Raw genomic sequence first — 25,740 nt, 5'->3', positions numbered from 1 at the left:
CTAGTCTCCAATGTTTTGGTACAACCAATGGCCTATGGCGGCAGCGCGTGTTTGCTGGTTTCAATTCTGGTAGCGCATTGGTGACTATACAATTCTATGATCATTAAGTCTAGTGCAATGAGCTACAACGAAGTTTATGGAGTAGCTAGCGTCTCTGCTAGAGCACTCTGGGTGGTGTTAAGGTTAAATAGCGATGCCATATTTAAAGCGCCCTCAATATACAGAAGTTTCGCCTGCTTACAGTGTGTTACTCTTAGTAGACATTGCCTCAGAGTTGTTTATGTATATTTGTGTAAATCAGTATCATATTACAATACATGCAAATATTTCATTGTAATTTTATACTCAATAATTATTCATTAAATATAATAATTGAAGACAATATTAAACTATTTATAAATATAAAAAAATATATATTTCCAAAATTATTGTTTGTCAGTACTTTTTATATGCAATATTCAAGTCTATCTCTTATTTTGATGTACCTATTGGGAGAATACATGACGTAATACATAGAAACGGACAACAAATTAGTGTTCAGCGACCTAAAATTGGTTAAATGCAGGATTGTCTTCTAATGAATAAGATTGTTACCTTTGTGATTAGCTCTCCATATACCTAAAAATATGAATAATTTTTGAAGACCTAAATAGTCTGTAATGTCTGTGCTCCTTTTCTGATGTTCTTGCAAAGGCAAATTTTAAATAAATCTAAATGTACTCACTAGGTGGACCATTTATAATATTGTCAACACAGAATCAAAATGAAATTTAACACATGTAATAATGCCAATCAGGCAACTAAGAAAGCAAAAATTGCTTTATGAACCTAAAAATCAAAATATAGGGTCGTGCACAAATGTCTAATTTTTAATCGATGAAAACAAAAGGAAGCAAATTTGGTAAGAACAGCTCAAACTAGAACCAAGAACATATGATTAATGAGTGAAATTATACAAAAACAGCATTTTTGAATGCTAGTTACATGAAGCTCACTTCGAAGCTCCTATTACACTGATCCCATTAAAATGGGATTCATTTTAACGTCACATCAACGTTAAACTATTTAATGTAGTTTCTGAAAACAACAAACCTTAAATAGGCCTAAATTAGACAACCTTATAAGCCTGAAATCAGTCACACACCAAATATTAACTCAGCTTCTCAGATACAGAGTACTCGTGCCTTTCATCCACGAGTTATAAACCTCTCTTATGATCATTTTACCAAAATAGAACAGGACATTCTAAATAAAGGTAAATAAAGCTCCTAATTGGGTTAATCCTTCAATCCACGATAATTTTTGTTGCAACCGAAGCAGAAGCAGGACTAGCCCCCCAGCAACATACATTTTGACAAACCGTACGAGATGTTTGAAATAAAGAGAAAACTAAGGTTTACATTGAACAAAAGGTAAAAAAATTTCCAGGGCCCAAAAAGCACTCAAACAATTTAAAACAGAAAATTAAAGATAACAATTGTTACCGAGGCTGACAAAGGTATCGCCAAAGTCATCTAAACAAAAAAGATTATGTCAAAACTGAACAATGTTTCTCAGATAATGATTTTATTAAAATCAAGGAGCCTATCATTTTTTTTGCTAGGGGCTTTACATCGCTCCGACACAGATAGGTCTTATGGCGACGATGGGATAGGAAAGGCCTAGGAGTTGGAAGGAAGGGGCCGTGGCCTTAATTAAGGTACAGCCCCAGCATTTGCCTGGTGTGAAAATGGGAAACCATGGAAAACCATCTTTTGCCTGGTGTGAAAATGGGAAACCATGGAAAACCATCTTCAGGACTGCCGACAGTGGGATTCGAACCTACTATCTCCCGGATGCAAGCTCACAGCCGCGCGCCTCAACGCGCACGGCCAACTCGCCCGGTCCTATCATTTTTCAGCTAACACTTCACTTATATAATATTATAAATATGTACTTGAATATACCTATAAAGGATCCCATTGATTTAATATATACTAGCATATATATTATAGTATTTATTCAGCAATCTTAATATCATGGAAATTGAATTTATAACATTTTAAAGCTTTGTCCTAGAAATTCTATTACTTTTAATTGACAGCATTTATAAACAAAATTGACTTCTCAAGGGCTCACCAGTGTCAGGCATTCTTGCAGATATTTATATAGACAAAAAAACCACTATCATTAACTAAGATGAAGGCATTTGCTACTGGCATAGATATGTTGATGCTTATTTGATTACTGATCAGTAGAAAATGGATGAAACAACTACCTTAGGTTTCCTCAACTCTTTAGGTCCTCTTGTTAAATTTACTTTAGAGTCTGAAATTAATAAATCCTTGAATTACTTAGATCTGAAAATTACTAGAAATCATAACCATTTATCCAATGGTATAAATATAGAAAGCCTATGCAGACAGTTAACATAGTAGATCAGGACTCTTGTCACCCCATACAAAGTCCTCTTTTTATAGCTTATACGTAGAGCTTTAAATATCCTGCTTTCTACAGTAGATTATAGGAAATTAATACTACCTATGAAATAGCTATAAGAACGGTTATAGCGAAAACTTCGTGAACAAAATCATCACCAAAGTGAAGAACAAGCCTGTTACCACTGTAACGAAAAGAAGTATGTCACTTTTACATACAACAGCAATCGGATTCTTTAAATTGCTAACATTTACAAAAAACTAAGTTGCTTCCAAGACCAATAACACTAATGCTAGGTAACTTTATAACACAAATTCAATAACAATAATAATACATTTTAAAATTTGGGTGTCTATAGAATGAAATTCAATCACTGTCAAGCAAGTTATATAGGTGAAACAGGTAGCAATTTTAATACCCGCTACCAAGAACACATCAACGCTAAAAGATATAACAAGCTTTCCATTATGAGTGAGCACATGGAGGACGTCAATCATTCCTATACTCCTATTGAATTTGACATGGACACAAACATTTTACAGAAAGACAAACTGCTCAATATTTGGGAAGATATCCATATTCATTTAGATCAAAGATATAATGCAGCCTCCAATCTCAATGAAGTTTGAGAAAGTATACGTTTTATACGATGAAATCAAAGTCTGCTAATACAGTAAGATTAATTTTCTGCCACAAGCATACTACTCATCGGTCACAAGCCTGCTTGTTTACATTACCACTCCCCTCCTGCCCTGCCTCCCTCCGACAACGCCACCAGCACTTGCACAAGGACAAACTTGTTACCGACTTAGTAACAGCTTAGCCAGAACTACTTGTTGTGACGCAAATACGGAGCTACTGAGAGCGGGTTTCATTTTATTTTATGTTATTCTTTTTTTTAATTTATAAGGCAGTTCTTCTCTTTGCAACTTTCTTTCTCCTTTTCATTGCTCATAGCGTTTTCATTCTTTATAGATTTCACACCTCCTAAGGTGGTCTGATGGCAGTTCAAATTGCAACACTCCTACTTGGCTGGCATTATATTTGGCATATTTCAAGGAGGTAGTCAAGGAGGTGGAAGGAACCTGCTCTGGCCTGTGACTATGCTCTGCATTCTGAAGGCAGGACTGGGTTCGAATTCCACTGTCAGTTGGCTGTCCTGAGAATGGTTTTCTGTAGTTTCCCATTTTCAATTCCAGGCAAATGCCATGACAGTTCCTATTCACAGGCCAGAGCAGGTTCCTTCTACTTCCTTACCCAATTTTGCCCACCATCTTTCACTTCATCTCCATTAGATCCTCAACTGAGGTTGGCATTATGAAAGTCATTCGGTTGTTAAAACATGCCATAAAATATCATCTCACCTCATCCCAGATCCTGTACTAGGAATCTGGACTAAGGGGTAGACAACATACCTATTAGTAAAGAATCATTTGATAAATTAATAGTGAATCAGTGATCTAACAGATGGCAGCACAGCATTCAATAACTAAAGAAACAACTTAAATTATTTTGAATTTCACTCACTTGAAGATAATGGAAGTCCTGCCAACGTAGTGCCAAGGAGAACATCCAGATGACAAAAGTTCTTACACTATCTAGCACCATACGAGTAGTTGCAGATATTTCTTTGGTGACACTAATTCCAGCATAGTTAAAAAAAGCAATGCTGATTATTGTACCTAGAAGAAGAGATAACAAGTTAGTAGAATATGTATCACAAATTATCATTAGAAGAAGAGCAAGTTCATAGTTTTAAATGACTGTCAGTATAGTTGTCATTGTCCCAGTATCTCCAGGTCTACAAAGGCTGAAAACAACGGGGCCAATAGTTGTTGATGGTGGTGATGATTATGATGTTTAACGGGACCTAACAGCCAGGTCATCGGCCCCTAACAGTATGAGTTGAACGAAATGAAAATTAAAACTTAATGTATCCCCTGACCAGAATTTAAAATGGATGAAAAATATGGTCATGAAACAAAAACAATTATTGGATCCAATTCACAATGCCTTAATTACTGGGATGATGCGTGTTATCTAAAAGGGTCCAAAATTTAGGTCACCGGCCCCTCATGATGGCACTAATCACAGGTAATGGATACTCAGGGTGTTTCTAGCCACAGGTAACTTAGACCTCAGGTATGTCACACACAATGGCACCACTCGCAGGTAACAAACCCATGGTGTTTTGTACATAAGGGTAATACAAGCAATGCAGACCCATGGTGTTCCTCACATAGTGGTACTAATCGTAGGCACTGTAGACCCACAGTGTATCACATATTATGGTAACGCCCACAGGCAACACAAACTCATGGTGTTCCTCATAGTGATACCAATCACGGGCGCCAGCCAAACCTTGGTGTTTCTCATATAGCAGTACTAATCACAGGCAGCGAAGACTCAGAGTTTTTCTCATAAAAGTTGTACCACTCATAGGTTACATGTAATTAATCTCAATTAAAACTGTATTGAAGATGAATATATTAAAATTCTTTTATTTATAACCACCTATTCAATACATTACAATACACTCATTGAATTATAATATAATCAAACTGTCTAATATTGGGACAAGTTTCGTTTGACATAGCGAACATTATCAGCCATTAATGCAAGAAAAACTAGGTCAGCGCCCTGAGCTTAAAATATACAGAAAGTTATAATCATATTAAAAAATTAACCATGTCGTAATAAAAAGTGAAACAATCAGTACAATAAAAACATTAGACTTGAGGCTGTAACAATGAACTCTATTTTAACCCTTATTTATGAATTCAAAGAAACTTTCATCCTCACAATATTAATCCACGTTTCACACAATAATGTATATTATATCACAATATCCACTGTCATGTTTCAGCAGCCTCATAATTGTTTTTAATTCCACAGATTGCCACCGTTAATGTACTCCACGACGAATTTTGCTTTTAATTTGCATATACTGTTACAACCTCAAGTCTAATGTTTTTATTGTATTGATTGGTTATTGATTATCACTTTTTATTATGACATGGTTAATTTTTGAACATTGCAAGGGTTTCATAGTTTTTCTTCAAGATGTAAGAATACGCTACAGGTATCAAACCATACTTATTGGTGATGTGTACGAGTACAGCTTTGATATTGTTTACGGTTCCATCGATAAATAACCTCGATTCATTCTTGTATGTAATTCTGTATTTTGATACTACACCCTGAATGTTCTTACAGTAAACAAGAGGACCCTCTTCAGTGAAGTACTCACGAAATTATTCTTCTCTTGTTCAGTATACCAGGAAAATGTTGTACCTGGAGCTAGCAGTCTTTTCTCCTTTAAACGAGAACCCAGCATTTGTGACAACTCCTTTGAGAGACCCAGATCTCTTACCAAGTCGTTTAGTTCACATTAAGTAAACAACTCTGGTTGTAGCTCTTCTGTGGTTATCAAGATTTCATCGCTGTCACTAGAACCAGACGATGGTGATGATTGCAGGGTTGCTGGTGGGTTACGCACAGGAATGTCAGGTCCATGTGGTACAGGTCTGATTGCTGATTTCAGGTTTGGATATGCAATGCTTTTAATACTTTTCTTGTTATAATTCAACTTCTTCTTCTTCACTCGCTTCTTTCCACCCTTCTCTGCCTTAAGTGGCCTTCAAATTTTACCATAGAAAAATAACAATCATCGGTGGGATTTGTTTGCTCTCTCCACACCATCGGAATTCCAAAAGGTAACAACTTCTGCTCCCCCCCCCCCCAGTCCATTTTCTTAATCTCGTAACACACGTATGACACACACTGTGCGGCGCAAACCTTTTATCTTGGTCGCCTAACTTGACACCGAAATATGCCAGGTAAGCTTTCTTTACGAATGAGGTTATGTTCTCTCTTCTCGATTTCAAAGTCAATGAGCCGCAAATGAAACAAAAGGAGTTGGGATTGTTTACACACTGTCTTGAGGAACTCTCCATTTGTAAACTGATTTGCACTTGTAATATGTATTAAATAGCTATTTAAAGCACGTTTCCAAACGAAACTAAACCAGTTGCAGTGTTCCTCTGTAAACATAGACATCAGACTATCGATTTTACTGCAATTGATCATTTTTGATTACTCTAACGTACATATTTTATTGATCAATGCACATTGTTACGCGCGAATTTAAAAAAAAGAAAAATTACGTAATTACATAAAAACTGTGGGTGTTACAGGAAATGTGATACCATAGTTGTTAACAGCTCTAAAAAGTGACCTAAATACACCATTTTCATGTAAAGCTTGAAAAATGATGTTACCCAGTGTAATGAATAAAACATGCCAAATACATGTTGGATACCAAAATAAAAGAAAGCACAAATTATTTAATTTTCATGTAACATCATTATTCTTTTCTGGAGATATTTCTTGTGATAACAAGGTTATTTCTGAAGCAGCAGATGAAGGTTCATTGTGTTCCACAACCAGCAGCCAATGGCTGTAAATGAGTTTGAAAGTTCAGTAGTACAGTGTCTGGGTATGTCCATAAGGTAGCTAGTGAACCTATTGGTTTCATTGTAGACAGATAACAGCAATTAACTGGTTAGAAACAAAAGTTGGAGTTTGACTGGTTGCAATATGTAGGACTAGTTCTGCAGTAGATAGCACTGATGAACACTTTAGAGTAATCAGAGAGACTTAAACTGGTTACTTCTGTCTCACCCATACTAAAAGTAATGCCTTCAGTTTTATCAAAGCAGTTGTGGTGCGGTGATCTAGACTAAGTGATTTAGTAATTCATGTTCAGCCAAATAATTACTCCTAACATCTGCTTTCTTCCACTGGGAAGGGAACATTGCTGACTGCAGGAAGTTGAAAATAATGGACAAGAAGATACATTATTACTTCCAGAGTCATAATTATTACGTTCCCAATAATTACATTGAAATGATGCTATATATATATATATATATATATATTGTGTAACCATACTTACCAGATTCTCAGCTATTTTTTTTTTTTTTTTTTTACTTCTTAGTTTAAAAAAGTAGACTACTACTATTATCGATGCAATAGGGAAAAGTTTCAAAAAATAATTTAAGAAGCTGCCATATGCAGTGCCGGATTAAGGTGTTTGGAGGCCCTGGGCTATTTAAAAATGTGGGGCCCCTTCTTCGTAACATCATGTAAGACTAGCATACTGAAGTCTTTACAGAACTACTTCCATTTAAATTGATGAATAGGGAAGTGTTGGAAAAGACTACAATTTTTCTCTATTGTTCATGTTAATATTTCATAATGCCAAAATATATTTTGCATTTGTCTCATCATCACTATCAAATCAACATACAAAACAGAACTTATGTTTCTTGGCACCACTAGAATATTTTCTATCCATTTTACAAGAACATTACAGTTGTAACTTACGAATGGTTCAATAATCAGAGGTGAAATGGAAGTTCTCTTTCTAATGAAAAGATATAGTATAGCATGTGCATTCCACCATGCTCCCCTGTCCCCTCCCGCTCTTTTCCAAGACCTCTTCCCCCCTTCCCCCTCTGCCCGTACTCGCAAGCCGCCAGATTTAAATTTTCGTCAACAATAACCTTTACAATAATTGCAGTGCGTAAGTGGCGAGGATCATGTCTCCGGACGGTAATTGATTCTACATAGCACTGATCAAATACTAACACGGACAGCTGATAAGGAGGAAGGAAGGAAGGAAGAGTGAGTGTTCGATATTTTGCGAGCGTAAATATTCATATACATGCACGGAGGTGGAGCAGCAGGCCTTTTTATACAATTTTAGGTTCGGCCAAGGGCCGGGGCCCCTCGGCACGTGGGGCCCGGGGCTGCAGCCCCTTTAGCCCCCCCGTTAATCCGGCCCTGGCCATATGTAGGTTCTCATGCAGTCTCAGGCCCAGTTTAATCAACAGTTGTTTTCAGTTTGATCGACAATTGTTAAATATTGTACCGGGAACACCGCTACGACAGAAGTTCGAAGTATGTTTGTTGAACTTCGCGCGAGATGGAAGGTAGGCAGCCCGCCGAACGCAGTGACGTACCCAGCGAGTGACGTGGCCGCCGTAAGCCAGCTCTCCGCTACCATATATGGTAATGATCCAGCTCGTCCTCAAAAGTACATCTTTGAGCTAATTTATCGCTATTTTGACACTGCCATCTTAAAGGCCCTTACAATAGACATCATCTGTTCAGATTTCAAGAAAATCCACCGAGTATTATAGAAGCTATAAGGGTAGATAGTACCCGAGTTCTAGACACTTCCATGCGAACGTGTATAAAAGGAAGACCACCCGACCTACGAATTCAGTGTCTGTCACTCCGCCGTCTCTGTGACACGGGTGACAAGAGAAGTCTTGTGTGTGTCGAACTTCTAGTCGACAGTCTGCGATATCCAAGTTCGGTATTTCTCTAAGTGTTGTATCAGGACTTTGCCATGTTCTTGAAGTGCCTGAATGGGACTTTGTTTTCTGCGAGCATCGTATTGGAACTTTGTCATATTGACACATTGGGACTTTGTTTTTTTTGTCGTGTGTCGTGATTGGACTTTGTTTTTTTCTTAAAGTGCCATATAAGAACTTTGTTTTTTTTCTGAAGCGTCTCATTGAAACTTAGTTATTTTCGCCAAGTGTCGCGATAAGACTTTATTATTTTCTTAAGGTGACATACTGGGACATTGTCATCGAAACTTTCTTTTCTTCGAGTGTCGTGTTGGGACTTTAAAATTTCGACACGTTGGAACTTTATTTTCTTCGAGTGTCGTGTTGGGACTTTAACATTTCGACACGTTGGAACTTTATTTTCTTCGAGGTCGTGTTGGGACTTTAACATTTCGGCACATTGGAACTTTGTTATTTCTACACATTGGAACTTTGTTTTTTTTGAAGTGCCACATAAGGACTTACTTATTCGACGACGATTGAATTTTCACGTGTGTTGTGTATCACATTGAACTTACGCGAACTTATATTTTTGAATCGATTTCTGGAACATTGAACTTAGGGGACATTAAACATTACGTTTAATTGTGAAATATGCAATGCTTTCCAAGTGCTGCACAGGGACTTATGTTTTGATTCTTAAAGACTGTGACAATTCGGAATACGCATATCGCATTTCCAGAAAGCCTAGAACTTTCCAGTATTTTGAGTGATCCATAATTTATGAAGTCAGACTTTTTCTTTCAAATATTACTTTCTTTAATGGCTATTCACTTCGCTTATTAATGCAACAGGACAGTTTCCGAGTGCTACTTATTCAGTTCATTGCCAATATGTTTTAAACCTTCAGAACTGTGCATTTAGGGCTGCAGTAACAGTAATCCTCTAGAACATCCTGACTTACAGTGAGCTTGCCTTATGAACTAGCATTTCTACCAGTACTTGTTCTTCGAGTGATTATTCTAGAACGTTTTTGCAGTAATCATAATTAAAAAAGTCATATCTGTTCAGACAGTGCCCTGAATGTGTGGAGTGCCGTACAGGAAATTCAGGTGTGAATTACGTCTCGAATCGAACCCAGGAGCACGTACCAATCTTCGAGACATTCCAGAACGTCGAGGCTTCCAGAACGTCGAGACACTTCCAGAACCTCCAGACGTTCCAGAATTCCTCATCCGAGCAGGTGTGGTCCCTGCCCAGTCGATGTCTAGCACCATCCCAGGACTTGGAGGTACCAACCAGCCACGACATTTCCACGCTGCCGTATGAAGGTGATATGAACTTGCTTTTGATGATCAATAAACTCAATTTATCAAAATAATCTCTCAATTTGATAACTATACCTCTCTCTGTACCAGCTCCAATGATAAAGCCACAACCGAGATTAAGAGTCATGCTCGTTCATTTAATATCAAGCGCCTTAAAGATATGAACTCATTTTTACGGGTACAGAGAGGAGGTACTATACGTGGCGCCCACCTTTAGGGGCCAGATTTCATTGGAGCTTAACATGAAAGACTTACATACAGCTCAAACTATGGTGACTAAATTCAATCAGAATAGGTGTGTTTTCAAATTTCAGTGGACACTAACTTAACTGAAGTATAAGTGCATAATTTAAGTGATTTGGTAGAGGTGATTTGCAAAGACTTGGTTTAATTAATGTGTGTTGAAACATTGGCACTAGGACTTAAAACTTTGAACTTTTGACTGAATGCAAGTTTCGAAAATCTTTCAATTTTTTTTGAAGTGTGTCAATCATTATTTCTGTACTTGGTACTAGCGTTATATATTTTAATAAAATGGAGGAGATTATGGCAGCGATTGAAGCCCTTAGGCTCAGTATGAAAGTAGCAAATGAAAACTTAGAACGTAGGATCGTCGAGACCAAAGAACAATTAAATGAATCTAGTTCTAATCTTGAACAGTCATTGAGAGAACAATTAAATGAGTCTAGTTCTAATCTCGAACATCGTCTTAATGTGTCTAGTTCCAACCTTGAACGTCAATTTAGGGAATCCGTAGTTCAGATTAATGCTGAAGTAGATAAGAAGTTTGTAGAAGCGAATGCCACCCTAGAACAAAGGCTTACTCAGGCTGGTGCTCGCATTGAACAAAAATTTAAAGAGTCCAACGCTAGGGTAGATGAAAAATTTTCCGAACTCAATGACCAATTGAAAAGTAACATGGAGGTCATGAAAGAAGAAATTAAAACCCAAGTTGTAGCTCTTCTTAAAGATGACTTCAAAACCATTCTCCCCACTTCTCAGGCAATTGCTAAAGAGATGGAAGGCTTAAAAACTCAGTTACAGGAATCACATTCACAATTATCTTTAGCCCAGGTTAAAATAGCCTCTATTCAGGAGAATCTTAGAGATACGCTTAAAAATGACATTCAAAGAGTAAACAATGAAGTCAGTCTTATAAAGAGTAAACAGGGAGAGTTTGATAAAAAATTTACATCTCAATTAGATACTACACACACTCAGGTTACGCGTATATGTCGAGACGTATCCGAATTAAAAAAGGATCTCCAAGATGAAGTTAAGGTAGTAGAAGATACTATTAAACAACAGGTGAAGGATGTTAAAACAGAACTACAAGAACAGATAGAAACCCTTGGTAGTAAAGTCTCTAATTTAGAACTGAAGGATACTCCCTTACTTTCTTCTAGTCTATTAAAAACTAATGAAAACGCAAACATTACTACTATCATCCGAATGACCGATGAAAAACCTGCCAAATTCTCTGGGAAGGAGGAATACACCGCTAGGGAATTTTTACTCAACATTGAAGAATATTTTCAAGAAAATAAAATCAGTCCTGATCGACAGCTTCGTGTCGTTTCCAAGTTACTAGAGGGACGCGCTCTATCATGGTATTCCGCTTTTAAATATTGCTTTAACACTTATTCTGAATTCAAGGAAGCTCTATTGAAGCGTTTTTGGAATTCAGAGACGCAACATTTAATTAAGTTGCAGTTGTATGCTAAGAAGTACAATACTTCTATAAACACATCCCGTTACTCAGATTATTTTATCGGGCAACTTAAGAAGATGCAATTTTTGGATCCACCATTGCCTGAGCAAGAGCTGATCCAGGCGATCACGTTGCAATTCCCAGCCCAAGTTCAGGAGATTTTGGTAGCTGCTAACATACAATCTTTAGAACAAATGGATGGGATACTTCGTAGATTGGACACAGCCCACGCTCAATGTTTACCGAAAGGGAGTAAGACTAAAGAAATGACTACCAGTCCTGTCGCCATTGTGACACAAGGACGCCCAGATCCGGAAGTACCAGAGGAACGGCCTACATCACGAAACACACCTACCCGATATCGAGGGTATAAAGGATGGCCGGACCGAGGGAAAGCGCCATACCAAAATAGATTAACATGGAAAAAGCCAACAGAGGCCCAACAAGTAGAGGATATGGTTTCTTATCGAGATGAATTGAATAGACTATGGCGAGATACTCAAGAGTACTTGAAAGAACAGCGAAAGCGCGAGGATCAAGAAGGAGCCGCCTCGCTAGAGTATCAGCAAGCCGCTGGTAAGAAAAACGAAACGCCTGCTCCGAACCCTAACACAACGGGTGCAAAACAAAAAAAAACTCCAATGTTTTCTTAAGAAGATTGCCTGAAAATGGAAGGAGGGAAGAGCCGCTCTGCGTAACTCAGGTACATTATTGGCACGTAGAGGACTCGGAACTACTCCATGAAAATATGACACCGTCTAGGCCAAGAATCCAACGTATCCTGCCAGTAATCACCATTAGGGTTGGCAATATTAAAGTTATGTCATTGGTAGATTCAGGAGCTCAAGCCCCACTTATTTCAGCCAGACTATTAGAAGCCATAAAGGAGAGACGTGATGTACTTGTGATGCCTGTTTCCCAACTTAGGATCAAAGGGATTGTTCCAGATAAGTGCATTAAATGTAAACTACAAGCGTTTATGGAATTCGTCGTGGGACATGCTCAATTTGAGCATGTTTTTCTAGTAATCTCTCAGATGAAATTCAATGTTATCCTTGGATCGGATTTTCACATCAAATATGGAGGAGTGATTGATTACACAGCAAATGTCATTACATTTTATAACGTTGACCCTGTAGAATTACAGCTGATCGAAGGAGACGACGGTCGGATACAAGGGATAGATACCCCGCAAGAAGAATTCGATGGTGGAAATAGCGATGCTGCACCAGACGGAGATGAAGAGGGTGATCCCGAAGAAGTGGGACCCGTCGAAGATGTACCCCTAATAGATGAGATGTACGACGACGGTCCAGACTATGTCAGCTCCGTAATCAGTGTGATTGAAGACCCAGTGGCCAACAAAGACGTTGCGGATTCAGTCAAGGAAATCTTGAAAACTTATCCAGACGTGTTCAATGATAAACCCGGAGAGATCAGAGATTTGAAATATCATTTAGATGTCAAGGATACTTCCACTTATAAAAGACGTCCCTATTCCATAGTATGGAGATGCAGAGCATAAGCAAGAACACACATCATGGAACCGCCGAGGGAATATATAACGCTTCTAGCCTAAAAACATACTTCGAGAGAGAAGCCTAAAGAAAATCCTTGTCGAATTTTCTTTGCCCTAACAGGGGGGGACATGTACCGGGAACACCGCTACGACAGAAGTTCGAAGTATGTTTGTTGAACTTCGCGCGAGATGGAAGGTAGTCAGCCCGCCGAACGCAGTGACGCACCCAGCGAGTGACGTGGCCGCCGTAAGCCAGCTCTCCGCTACCATATATGGTAATGATCCAGCTCGTCCTCAAAAGTACATCTTTGAGCTAATTTATCGCTATTTTGACACTGCCATCTTAAAGGCCCTTACAATAGACATCATCTGTTCAGATTTCAAGAAAATCCACCAAGTATTATAGAAGCTATAAGGGTAGATAGTACCCGAGTTCTAGACACTTCCATGCGAACGTGTATAAAAGGAAGACCACCCGACCTACGAATTCAGTGTCTGTCACTCCGCCGTCTCTGTGACACGGGTGACAAGAGAAGTCTTGTGTGTGTCGAACTTCTAGTCGACAGTCTGCGATATCCAAGTTCGGTATTTCTCTAAGTGTTGTATCAGGACTTTGCCATATTCTTGAAGTGCCTGAATGGGACTTTGTTTTCTGCGAGCATCGTATTGGAACTTTGTCATATTGACACATTGGGACTTTGTTTTTTTTGTCGTGTGTCGTGATTGGACTTTGTTTTTTTCTTAAAGTGCCATATAAGAACTTTGTTTTTTTTCTGAAGCGTCTCATTGAAACTTAGTTATTTTCGCCAAGTGTCGCGATAAGACTTTATTATTTTCTTAAGGTGACATACTGGGACATTGTCATCGAAACTTTATTTTCTTCGAGTGTCGTGTTGGGACTTTAACATTTCGACACGTTGGAACTTTATTTTCTTCGAGGTCGTGTTGGGACTAACATTTCGGCACATTGGAACTTTGTTATTTCTACACATTGGAACTGTTTTTTTTGAAGTGCCACATAAGGACTTACTTATTCGACGACGATTGAATTTTCACGTGTGTTGTGTATCACATTGAACTTACGCGAACTTATATTTTTGAATCAATTTCTGGAACATTGAACTTAGGGGACATTAAACATTACGTTTAATTGTGAAATATGCAATGCTTTCCAAGTGCTGCACAGGGACTTATGTTTTGATTCTTAAAGACTGTGACAATTCGGAATACGCATATCGCATTTCCAGAAAGCCTAGAACTTTCCAGTATTTTGAGTGATCCATAATTTATGAAGTCAGACTTTTTCTTTCAAATATTACTTTCTTTAATGGCTATTCACTTCGCTTATTAATGCAACAGGACAGTTTCCGAGTGCTACTTATTCAGTTCATTGCCAATATGTTTTAAACCTTCAGAACTGTGCATTTAGGGCTGCAGTAACAGTAATCCTCTAGAACATCCTGACTTACAGTGAGCTTGCCTTATGAACTAGCATTTCTACCAGTACTTGTTCTTCGAGTGGTTATTCTAGAACGTTTTTGCAGTAATCATAATTAAAAAAAGTCATATCTGTTCAGACAGTGCCCTGAATGTGTGGAGTGCCGTACAGGAAATTCAGGTGTGAATTACGTCTCGAATCGAACCCAGGAGCACGTACCAATCTTCGAGACATTCCAGAACGTCGGGACATTCCAGAACGTCGAGACTTCCAGAACGTCGAGACACTTCCAGAACCTCCAGACGTTCCAGAATTCCTCATCCGAGCAGGTGTGGTCCCTGCCCAGTCGATGTCTAGCACCATCCCAGGACTTGGAGGTACCAACCAGCCACGACATTTCCACGCTGCCGTATGAAGGGGATATGAACTTGCTTTTGATGATCAATAAACTCAATTTATCAAAATAATCTCTCAATTTGATAACTATACCTCTCTCTGTACCAGCTCCAATGATAAAGCCACAACCGAGATTAAGAGTCATGCTCGTTCATTTAATATCAAGCGCCTTAAAGATATGAACACATTTTTACGGGTACAATATATACTAACAAATTGCTAGTTAACACCATGTTAAAAATTGAATGTGTTAAGATTCTAGCATTCCTTCACACTTTTCCTGAGAGATGTTAGCTAACATTCTGTTAACTCTTGCGAGAGTTGAGAACAATGATTCTATAAGGCAGTGGTAGAACCAAATGGATTTTGAGCTTGCTGTGATGTGATCTTGTTTGAATACAAGTGTAAAACATGGCGCTAGAAGTCAGCATCAACAGGTTGTCTCAACATTTGAATTGCAATCTCCAGCTAAGAACAGGAAATGGTACTTTATATCCTTTCCAAGCTGTTCAGAATCACTTTTTAACTTTAAATATAATTTAAAAGCTTGTCAGTCTGTTTAACACACAAGTTCAATATAATATATATCACTATAAAATAACTAACACATGCACACTATTAAACAAATGACACGTTTCGTTCTACAAGAACATCCTCAGATTCTATCAAATCACTTTAAATCGTGTATATATATGTACAACATTGTTTACATTACATAAACTTCTCAATGATTGGGAGGTTTGTGATAATATGTACAATATTAACAAATATTGATTGTATTAGTATTCAACACTGTATTAACCCACTGAAATGTTTCTGTACTTATCTAAGCTGCAAAAATGTAGTCCATTGCCTTCAACTTTTTTTTCCGGACTGTGGTCATGGAGGGGCAGAGTGGAAAGTTTTTGTGGGCGTTGCATTCTGTTCTACGGAGAAGGTTATTTAGTTTCTTCAAGTTATAATGTATTTTATGTATTGTGGAGTAAATGTAAGTTAATGATTTTTTCAATTAGAAAGTATTCTGTAAGAGGTCATTTTCAGTGATAAATTATAATCTAAAAGATAGCCTCGAGTGGCAAAAGACTGCGTAAATTCAGCAAATTGACTACAGATAAGAATATCCTAACCCACATTCCAGACATTTACGTCAGTGAATGCCTCCTGTGGGATTCAGTAAGTGCTAATTTAAAGAGCGGGTGTTTTGTGTAGGGCAAAAGGGGAGGAATTTCACAAGTGTATGATCATTTGTTGATTTGGCTAGCTTTTCCTTTGTAAATTTTGAATGTTTCTTTAATACTCAACGATTTGCTTTTGCTATTGACTCTGCTCCGTGTAAAGGGGAGGGAAGTGTTGTGGGTTATGGTTCTGTCTTATTGGAAACGGGAGGGGTATGTTGCTTCTTAATTTTAATGTTCTAATGTATTTATATTTATTAGGGAGAAATGCAAGCTAATGATTTGATTAAATAAACTTATGGAGAGAGTTCATGTAAGATGTTACTTTCAGTGACAAATGATAATCTAATACATTGTCTTGAGTGGCAAAAGATGGTGCGCAAACTCAGAGAATTTACTACAGATATATCCTAACCCACATTCCAGACATTTAAGTCAATAATAATAATAATAATAATAATAATAACAACAACAACAATTTTATTTGCTTTACGTCCCACTAACTACATTTTTACAGTTTTCGGAGAAACCCAGGTGCCAGAATTTAGTCTCTCAGGAGTTCTTTTACGTACCAATAAACTACTGACACGAGGCTGAAATATTTGAGCACGTTCAAGTACCACCGGACCGAGCCAGGATCAAACCTGCCAAGTTGGGGTGAGAAGGCAAGCACCTCAAATGTCTGAGCCACTCAGCCTGGCAACACATTTAAGTCTGAGATTTCCTCCTGTGGGATTAATTTAGTGCTAATGCAAAAAGTGTAATTGTTGTCTAGATGTCAATTAAGCAGGGCGAAGGGAGAATTTTTAAACATGTATGGTCATTCAGGTTAGTTTTGTTAGCTTTTTTTGTGATTTAAATTTAGATTGCTTTTTTAATATCCAAAGATTTATTTTCGATGTGTAAATTTTTAGATCTGTGTTGATGTCTGTGAAATGGTGTGAACTATCACGTGCCCTCCAAAGGCTGAATGCCGATTGTATCCGAGTTTTTGTGTTTTTGTATCTTGTGTAGAAATTACGTCTTGTTTGGACTATATATGTGGCATGGCAGTGAGGTTCTTGGCACCTGAGTTCATCGACTCGACTTGGAGAAAGGGTCTTTTCTGATATGCCTTTGCAGTGTGTTGGTTGTTCTAAAGGCTACTTTACATCTGATTTTTTGAAAATGTTACCTATTTTGAAGGTGTTCTTGATAACCTATTTGAGACCAACATTTTTCTCTTTCCTGTGTGGTTTTTCAGGTGTTTTTCTTTTGTTTATTTAATAGTTTTCCTACTGTGCCTGAAAGTTGGTTGTTTTCTTTTGAGATTTGTTTAATTATTTGTATCTCTTCCGTGTTTGAACTGGAAATTCCTAGCTGCGTCTTATGTTGAGGCTAATGATATCTGCGGTGGAATTTAATGTTACTCTGAGAATTCTTAAGTTCGATGATGATGCTGATGATGGTTGCTGTTCAAAGGGGCCTAACATCTAGGTCATCGTTCCTAATGGTATGCAATGAGACGAAATGCAATGACAATTTAAAAGTCCAAAATTCATCCACTGATCAGAATTCAAAATGTGATGAAGAATGAATAGATGCATATGAATTTAAAACAATCAGTGGATCTGACCCACAAAGCTTCACCTTTCCATAAACTGTATTACTCACCAAGGGACTGCTTCCCAAGCACAATCCTGAATCGATGATGCTTGTTGTCTAAAGGGATTTCAAAATCCAGGTCAATGGCCCCTCATAATGGTACTTATCACTAGTAAAGTAGAACCATGTTATTTCTCAAAGTATTGTATGTCGCACAGGTAACACAGACCTATTGTGTTTCTCATGTAGGCAATGCTAATCCATGGTGTTCCTCACATACATGTACTAATCACAGGGACTCTTACTATCCCGTGGTGTTCCTCACATAGTGGGTACAAATCCCAGGCAATGCAGACCAATGGTGTCGCTTATATAGTGGTACTAATCACAGGCAACGCCCAGACCCGTGGCGTTTTTCAGATGATGGTTGTACAAATCCCAGGCATCATAAGCCCGTGATGTTCTGCATACAGTGGAACTAATCACAGGTACTGGAAACCCACAGCGAACCGCTCTCAGCTGCTACTGATCACAATCCCATTGTGTACCTAACAGTAGTACTATTCACAAGTACAGGCAACTCATGGTGTTCCCCGCATGATGGTACTAATCACAAGTAGTTTCATGGTTCTAATTCAATCATCCCTTGGTCGCCCCTTTTCGTTGCCTCTTACGACAGGCAGGGGATACCGTGGGAGTATTCTTTGTCTGCATTCTCTACCCACAGGGGGTAATTGGTAAGTTTGTGCAACACCTGTTTGTGCATTAAATGGTTGGTTGGTTTGTGATATGACCTGCAACCAAGAGAGAGAAAAAAATGGGAGTGTGGGTGTTATGTTTAACCTTCCTCCTTTGGTTAACTTGTGTTAGAATTTGTCAAACTTACCCCGAATGTAGGACCATTGCCCCACATTCTAACTACCTTGGCAGTGGCCCTGAACCTATAGCCTCAGCCTTTAACCTGGTGTACAAACGGTGTGTGTTCATTTGGGCCCGCTTGCTAGTGCAGCAAGGTGAGGAGGGGGGAGGCATGCCCATCTCATCATTACATGGCGTCTTTTGAGTGGAGGGGAGAAGTATAGTTGAAAATCAAGGGCCAAGGAATACATTATATACATTTCATTTTATTAGCATCACAGGTCTATACTCAGTCCGGCTGCTGAGCTGTAACACGGTCATCTACTTGCACTACCTCTTTGATTTCCACACCTATTTGTTCATCAAGAGCATTGCTCACACTATCACTACTAATTTCACTGAAAAAATTACATTCCTAATCATTATTTTTTAAAAGGGGTTATATATCAGTAACTTCCTGTCATTTACTGGCAATCATCTTGTTTACAAGCAAATCTCAAACTCTACAGACAGCTCACTTTGAACTAATATTACCAAGCATACTATCAATATATATTAGCAAAGAGCATATAACATTGGAGAGGAAGAGTCCCTACACAAATCACAAATGCAACTCACTCTGCCATGTCTTGAGGAAAAGTTGAATTACATAGTAAAGCGAGACAATGGAACAGTTCTGTGGTCCAGCATTTGGTCCACCAAGACCAAGCACGCAACTTGCTAGTACCTCAAGTTCCGGAAGTAGAGGCTGGAGAGAGGGAGGGGCAGTATGGGTGTGTTGGTTACATACCATATTCCCAGCTGATTGTACCTGGGAGAAATTCTCTTCAAATTTTTCACTGAAAGCTCAGGCAATGTCTGTAGGCATGGAGATGGATTTCTCATAGGTTGAAAGGAGCTCTGTGCAGCGCTGCCACAATTCCTTTTTAGTAGTCTCCACAGCTCTATGGAATCGAACCAAGCTTTGTGAATATGATGATAGTAAACCCCCTATTCCTATTCTTTGTGTCTTTCTGTGCGTGGCTCAGGGCCAATGAGTTAAGAAGAAGCTGGCAAAAAAAAAAAAAAAAAAAAAAAAAAGTAGGACAAAGACAGGAAAAAAAAAAAAAAAAAGCAATGGACTACAAGAAGGCTAAGAAACAAGCAGAAAGCAGTAGCTAAGGGTAAACACAATGCAACATGTCATCATTGAATAGGTTGGTTAGTAAAGTAATAGCCTTCTTCCTTAAAACTTTCATGATGGAGTTTGGCTTTCCCATAAAATTAATTAACATGTGCAAACTTTGTATGGATGGTAAAGTTAGATGTGTTTTGCTCAAGGGCAGAAAATCAAGTTCCTTCCAGAATAAAACTGGTCTGAGACAAGGGGATGCGCTATCTCCTCTTCTATTCAACATTGCACTGGAGAAGATTATCAGGAAATTAGCTCTTGTACCTGCTGGCATCATATTGGGAAGACAATAAAGTCCTTGCATATGCAGATGATACTGTTCTTATTGGCTGCAATGAATTAGAAATTAGGCAGTTATTTGTGGAACTAGAGGAAATGGCAGCAAAAATTGGCTTACGGGTAAATGATAAAAAGAGACATTACATGGTTGTACACAGACCAAATCATGAGGAGGTTGACAGATTGCCTTCGAAGATTGGGAAATATATATTTTCAACAGTAGAGAAGTTTAAAAACCTTGGTATATTAATCGATGAGCAAATCCAAAGGCAAAAAGAACACCAAGCTAGAATTAAGAATGCAAATAAGGCATTTTACTCTCTGAGCCCTATATTAGGCTCCAAGTTTAACAACGATTTAAAAAAAATGATTATCTACAATACAATCATTCGACCAGTACTTCTGTATGGTTCCGAGACATGGAGTAAAACCAAGAAAGAGCAGCAGCAGTTGCAAGTCTTTGAGAATAAAGTTTATAGGAAAATATTTGGCCCATGGTTTGATCCTATCTCTCAAAGATGGCAGAAAAGATCTAATGAGATTAACACCCTCTGTCAACACACTATAATGGGTGTGATAGGATCCAACAGACTGCACTGGGCTGGATATGTACTAAGAATGCAGGTAACAGAGCACCAGTATATCTATACTCCGAAGCAAAGGATGGAAGAGGATTGCGAGATCGGCACGGGAACTTCACGTCCCTCAGAAGCCTACGGAGGGAGTGAGCGAGTAAATAATAATAATAATAATAATAATAATGTCCGACCCTGCGGTGTAGGGGGCAACACATCTGCCTGTCACCCGGTGGCCCCAGGTTCGATTCCTGGCTGGGTCAGGGGTTTTTAATTGTAATGATTAATTCCCCTGGCCCGGGGACTGGGTTTTTGTGTCGTCCTTAACATTCCTTTCCTCACATTCAACACATTACACTTCCACCATTACATAATACACGCAGTTTCCTCACATATGGTGCCAGTAGGGGCAAAAGATCTACATAGGTCGACGCCCCGAAGAAACAGAATTTTTAAAAATAGCCAGGATCGTACCTGCCAAGTTGGGGTCAGAAGGCCAGTGCTTCAACTGGCTGAGCCACTCAGCCCGACGCTGAAGATAAGTTAACAAGAAATCCGATGTTTAAAAGATATAGAATAAAATTGGCCAAAATAGAATAAGCATGCACTTAATGGGAAAACACTAAAGATCCAATTGTATGCAGTATTTGGTTTAAAAATAGTTTACATCAATCATTAAAACAGGCCAATGTAGAGTGAAGTTGAAGCTTATTAAAAACAGGCCAAATGTCACTAACAAGAGGCGTCCTTCAAGTAATAAATCTAGATGAGGTGACATGTACAGTAAGAAAAATAATTCCTTTAACTACGAGGTATTGTGTCATTTTTAAAAGTTACTGGAAAACAGGGGAACTCCTCTCTAATTCGAGACAGAGGTCAGTCTAACAAAGTAATGATGTACGAAAATGGCGTAGAAAACTTGATCAAGAGGAGTCAAATGAATACAAAAAAAAAAAAAAAAAAAAAAAAAAAAAAAAAAAAAAAAAAAAAAAAACCCACACAGATTAAAACTGAGAAACGGGAAAAAATAAAAATAAAAGAAAAACAGTCAAAGAAACACTTACTCCCTTCCTGGTCCTGCTGTACGGGTGTGTGTGTGCTGGCTTGGCTGAGAGAAGTTTTCTGACAGCTGGGTTGGAGCAGCAAACAGCTGTTAAGAGAGATGGGGGAGAGAAGGGGTATAGGAGGGGCGGGACTAAATTGTGAGAAGGGGAAGCCTGTAGCATCTGTCATACACTTAAGGTTTCATTAGATGAAAGGAAAAAATGAATTAATACTTCTAATAGAATATTGTAGTTATTGTTAACCTCATTAAGGTTATAATTTGGATCAAATCTTTGGTCTAAATAGACGAAAATATTCTCATATACATTCCTCCAAGTACCCTTATCGACTACTTTTAAGAAGTGGTATAATGATCTATTGCGGGAAAAGAATGATTGAAATCGGACATATGAGAGCTCATTGCCGAAATTCAATTGCGCCTTTTAGCATCCGCATGTTCTTGGTAGTGAATTATAAAGCTTCTTCTTGTCTGTCCTACATATGAAGCTTTGCATTGAGTGCATTTGCACTTGAATACTCCTGAATTTAAAAATTTCTATCATGAAGGATTCTATGATGGTTATAAAAACATCGACTCTCAGTGTAAGTTCTGAAAGAAATACTGAAATTTTTTTCTTAAAAGAGATTAGTGATTTGAAAAATATTATTGCTGGTATAAGTAAAAGCAGTGAAGTCTTTCTTTGAATCCCTAATGAGTGTAGAATTTGGCCTTCTGATTTTGTCCATTTTTTAATCTATGAATTCTTTATTGTTTCTGTTACCAACTGCAATTTTATCGACTATCTGAATTTCGTTTTTGAAACTATCTTGCTACAAGGGAATATTGTGAGCTCAACAACTAAAGAAAGATGCTCTCTTATGAGCTCCAGGATGAAGAGAGTCTTGTTAAATAGTATCTTTTGGTGGGTTTCCTAAAATTAGTTATTACAGTTCTGGATCACTGTGAAATCAAGGAAATTAAGTGAGCTGTTAGCTTCATTTTTTCAAGATGAACCTAATAAAATTATCTAGGGAATTAAGTTGATCCTGAAATACAGAACTACTTGTGATTCGTTGATCAATAATAGCAAACTTGCAGAAAGTAATGTATTAAATTTACAAGAAAAATTGTTTGCAGGAAATAGAAGAATTTGCTTTATGTTGCACCGACACAGATAGGTCTTATGGCAATGATTGGATAGGTAAGAGCTAGGAGCTGGAAGGAAGCAGCCATGGCCTTTATTATGGTATAGCCCCAGAATTTGCCTGGTGCAGAAAATAGAAAATCACTGAAAAACATCTCCATGGATGCAGACAGTTGGATTTGAACCCACTATCTTCCAAATGCAAATTGACAACTTTGCACCCCAAACCACACGGCCACTCACTCTGTGACAGGAAATAGCAACTGCTAATGTGAGACGAGAAACATCGGTTCACTACACACCCTACCATTTCACAATACAGGCAACGAATGATTTATGTACTGTATTAGTAGTGGTGATGTTCATGTACACATTCATCAATGCTGTCTTCAAAAAAATAGTTTTGGCCTATTTCCAATATGACAGAGTAGGCTAATGCTGCCCTCCATCAGAGAAACTTAAACATATTTCAGCTGTAATTTATGCAGTTAACTCGGAACTGATCAGCCCTATGAATGCTCGACCTCACATTTAAAACGTGGGGAAAGTGAAATTCAACAAAGGGAAGAGATTAGAACTTATCTGATAAAAAGGCAGAGGCTTGATGATGGACCAATTGAAATTTCTTATTTTGAAACTGCATCTAATCAAACATTTTGCATGAGGAGAATTTTTTTTTATCAGAATCACTCAAAGTTGCCAATGAATAATTATTTACATCATGTTTCTGTATGTTGCTCATTAAATACATCATAACTAAAAAAACAGCTGTCTTTCAGGAGATGCATTTGAAAGTTTTAAATAAAAAATAAACAAAATATTTATAAACACCATGTTTTAATATTTGAGATAATAAACCATTGCAGCAATTATGAGTATCAAATTTATTTTAGCTGTTAAACTTACATTATGAGGCCAAAGTAGCCCCCATGCATACTTGCACAGTATTATGTTGTTGCTACAAATATTATGCTTAAAGTATGGCACAAACCAAAATGTGACATTCTCGACAGAATTAGAATCATATTGGTGATAGTTATGTCACCGGCGTCCATGTCTCGTAATTGAAATAGTACCATCCAGTACAACAAAACACAGGAGTCAGCTGTGGGTCATCATAAGTAAAATGAAGATTTCATTGCTTGTTAACATATCACAGAGATTAAAAAGAAAAGTGTGTGCAAGACTTTGAGATAAAATTCTTTGCCAGTAAATCCTGAAGGTCTTCTATTTTCCTAGGAGCTAGGCCTGGTTTGGAAAGAAATGTTGGTTTTAGGGGCAGGTCCTCAATTATCTTCCTATTCTTAATTACAGTTACTTCTTGAAAATCCTCGCTGTAGGACTTCTTAAAACATACAGAATATGGAGAATCACTCTTAGCTTCGATAACTTTCACATTGTGAGTTTCATTGATGTCAGATTGAGAGGACCAACTACAGAAGCAATGTGTTGCCCATCAAAAAATCCTCATGGCATAATTTGTGGACATGAAAAGGTTCACCATTTCTTCCCGGCTTGAATAGCAGCTATAAACACTTCAGTGATAGAGATAGGTCCACCTCTCAACTGGTGTTTCCTCTATCTCTCAATCAGGGAATGAGCTGAGTCATCTCCATTCTGAGTGTGGCCTTTGATCAGATAATTGTGGGTTATTGATTTTATTACAAAAGAACAAACAGCATAAAAATAGTTTATATTTTTGTTGGCCAGTACAGTTATCAGAGTACATGACTTCACCAACGGTTGTGCTAGCTTCCTGCTTTAAATACATTAATACGCATGAACCTAATTCATTCATTTTGATGACCATTTGACTCATCCCACACACAGCAATCACATGCATTTGTCTTGAGGGCACAAACAGTAAAGTGCAAGACATTTAGTTTTGATTTATAGTAAAATATGGAAACATCTCCGTTTGGCTATTGCAGAACAGCCTGAGGGTCATATACTGCCACTATACTGTTGGATGAAGTCATCATGTTTATTTTTCTCAACCAAATGATCATGTTTTACTTTCAGAAGTTCATTTTCTTCATACTCAGAATTCTCATAGACAACGCATGTTGTACATAAATCCTTCATAAGCAAAAAAAAAAAAAAAAAAATAAATATATATATACTCTTGGATGGACACACGATTAAACACTGCATAGCTTGCATGTGGTTCCTTTTTTGCTTTGCAGATGGCAACATAACCCCAGTGAATATCTGCATGCGACCTCTTCCATCTAAAAATTGCTTTTAAATATTAGCCCAGGTGTAATAGCTTTCAATTTTAGGAACAGCTTCAATATGCTGCCGTGTACCTGTACGTATACATGGATTCAGTGTTTTCCGTTTGCCGTGTTTTCCCCTTTGATTTGGCTAAATTAGAGTCTCCGCAACTTTATTATGTTCTCCAGAACTGTTTGGATTATCCGAACATTAATATAGAGGTTTTACAAACTCGAACTTCTTCAAAATTCAGGCAAAAATAAAATGCATTATTATGTTGCTGTAGAGGTCTCCTGCCTCCAGCACAAGTCCAGTGATACCTTGGAATAACAGACTTCATCGAACTGGTTGAACTGGCAATGAATTGCCTCTGGGGAACCATATCACCTAATGACCCAGTAAGCCAAAAACAGTTTCAATCTATGCTCATCACTGAGCTTTAACAAGCTTTGAAGCTTGCAGTTTTCTTTACAGTCTGCTTTCATGTGCCTCTGGGATCGTACATTTATACTTTGTGTAC

At 37.9% G+C, this 25,740-nt stretch overlaps 1 protein-coding gene across 2 annotated transcripts in view; it reads right to left on the bottom strand.

Moving 5' to 3' along the window:
- Positions 1-25,740, bottom strand: part of Tango9 (transport and golgi organization 9) — a 167,531-nt gene that overhangs the window by 34,619 nt on the left and 107,172 nt on the right. Inside the window, exon 7 of one of the 2 annotated variants that reach the window (XM_067140926.2) lies at positions 3,946-4,100. In XM_067140926.2, coding sequence (XP_066997027.2) covers positions 3,946-4,100 — 155 coding nt within the window. Of the gene's footprint in view, positions 1-3,945; positions 4,101-25,740 lie in introns of those variants that run through there. The other variant, XR_010859287.2, reaches the window with a different exon arrangement.

Source organism: Anabrus simplex, chromosome 2, assembly GCF_040414725.1.
Source record: "Anabrus simplex isolate iqAnaSimp1 chromosome 2, ASM4041472v1, whole genome shotgun sequence".
NCBI classification, from domain to species: Eukaryota; Metazoa; Arthropoda; class Insecta; order Orthoptera; family Tettigoniidae; genus Anabrus; species Anabrus simplex.
Note: the sequence above shows the minus strand (reverse complement) of the source record. Positions and strands in the feature narration are given on the sequence as shown.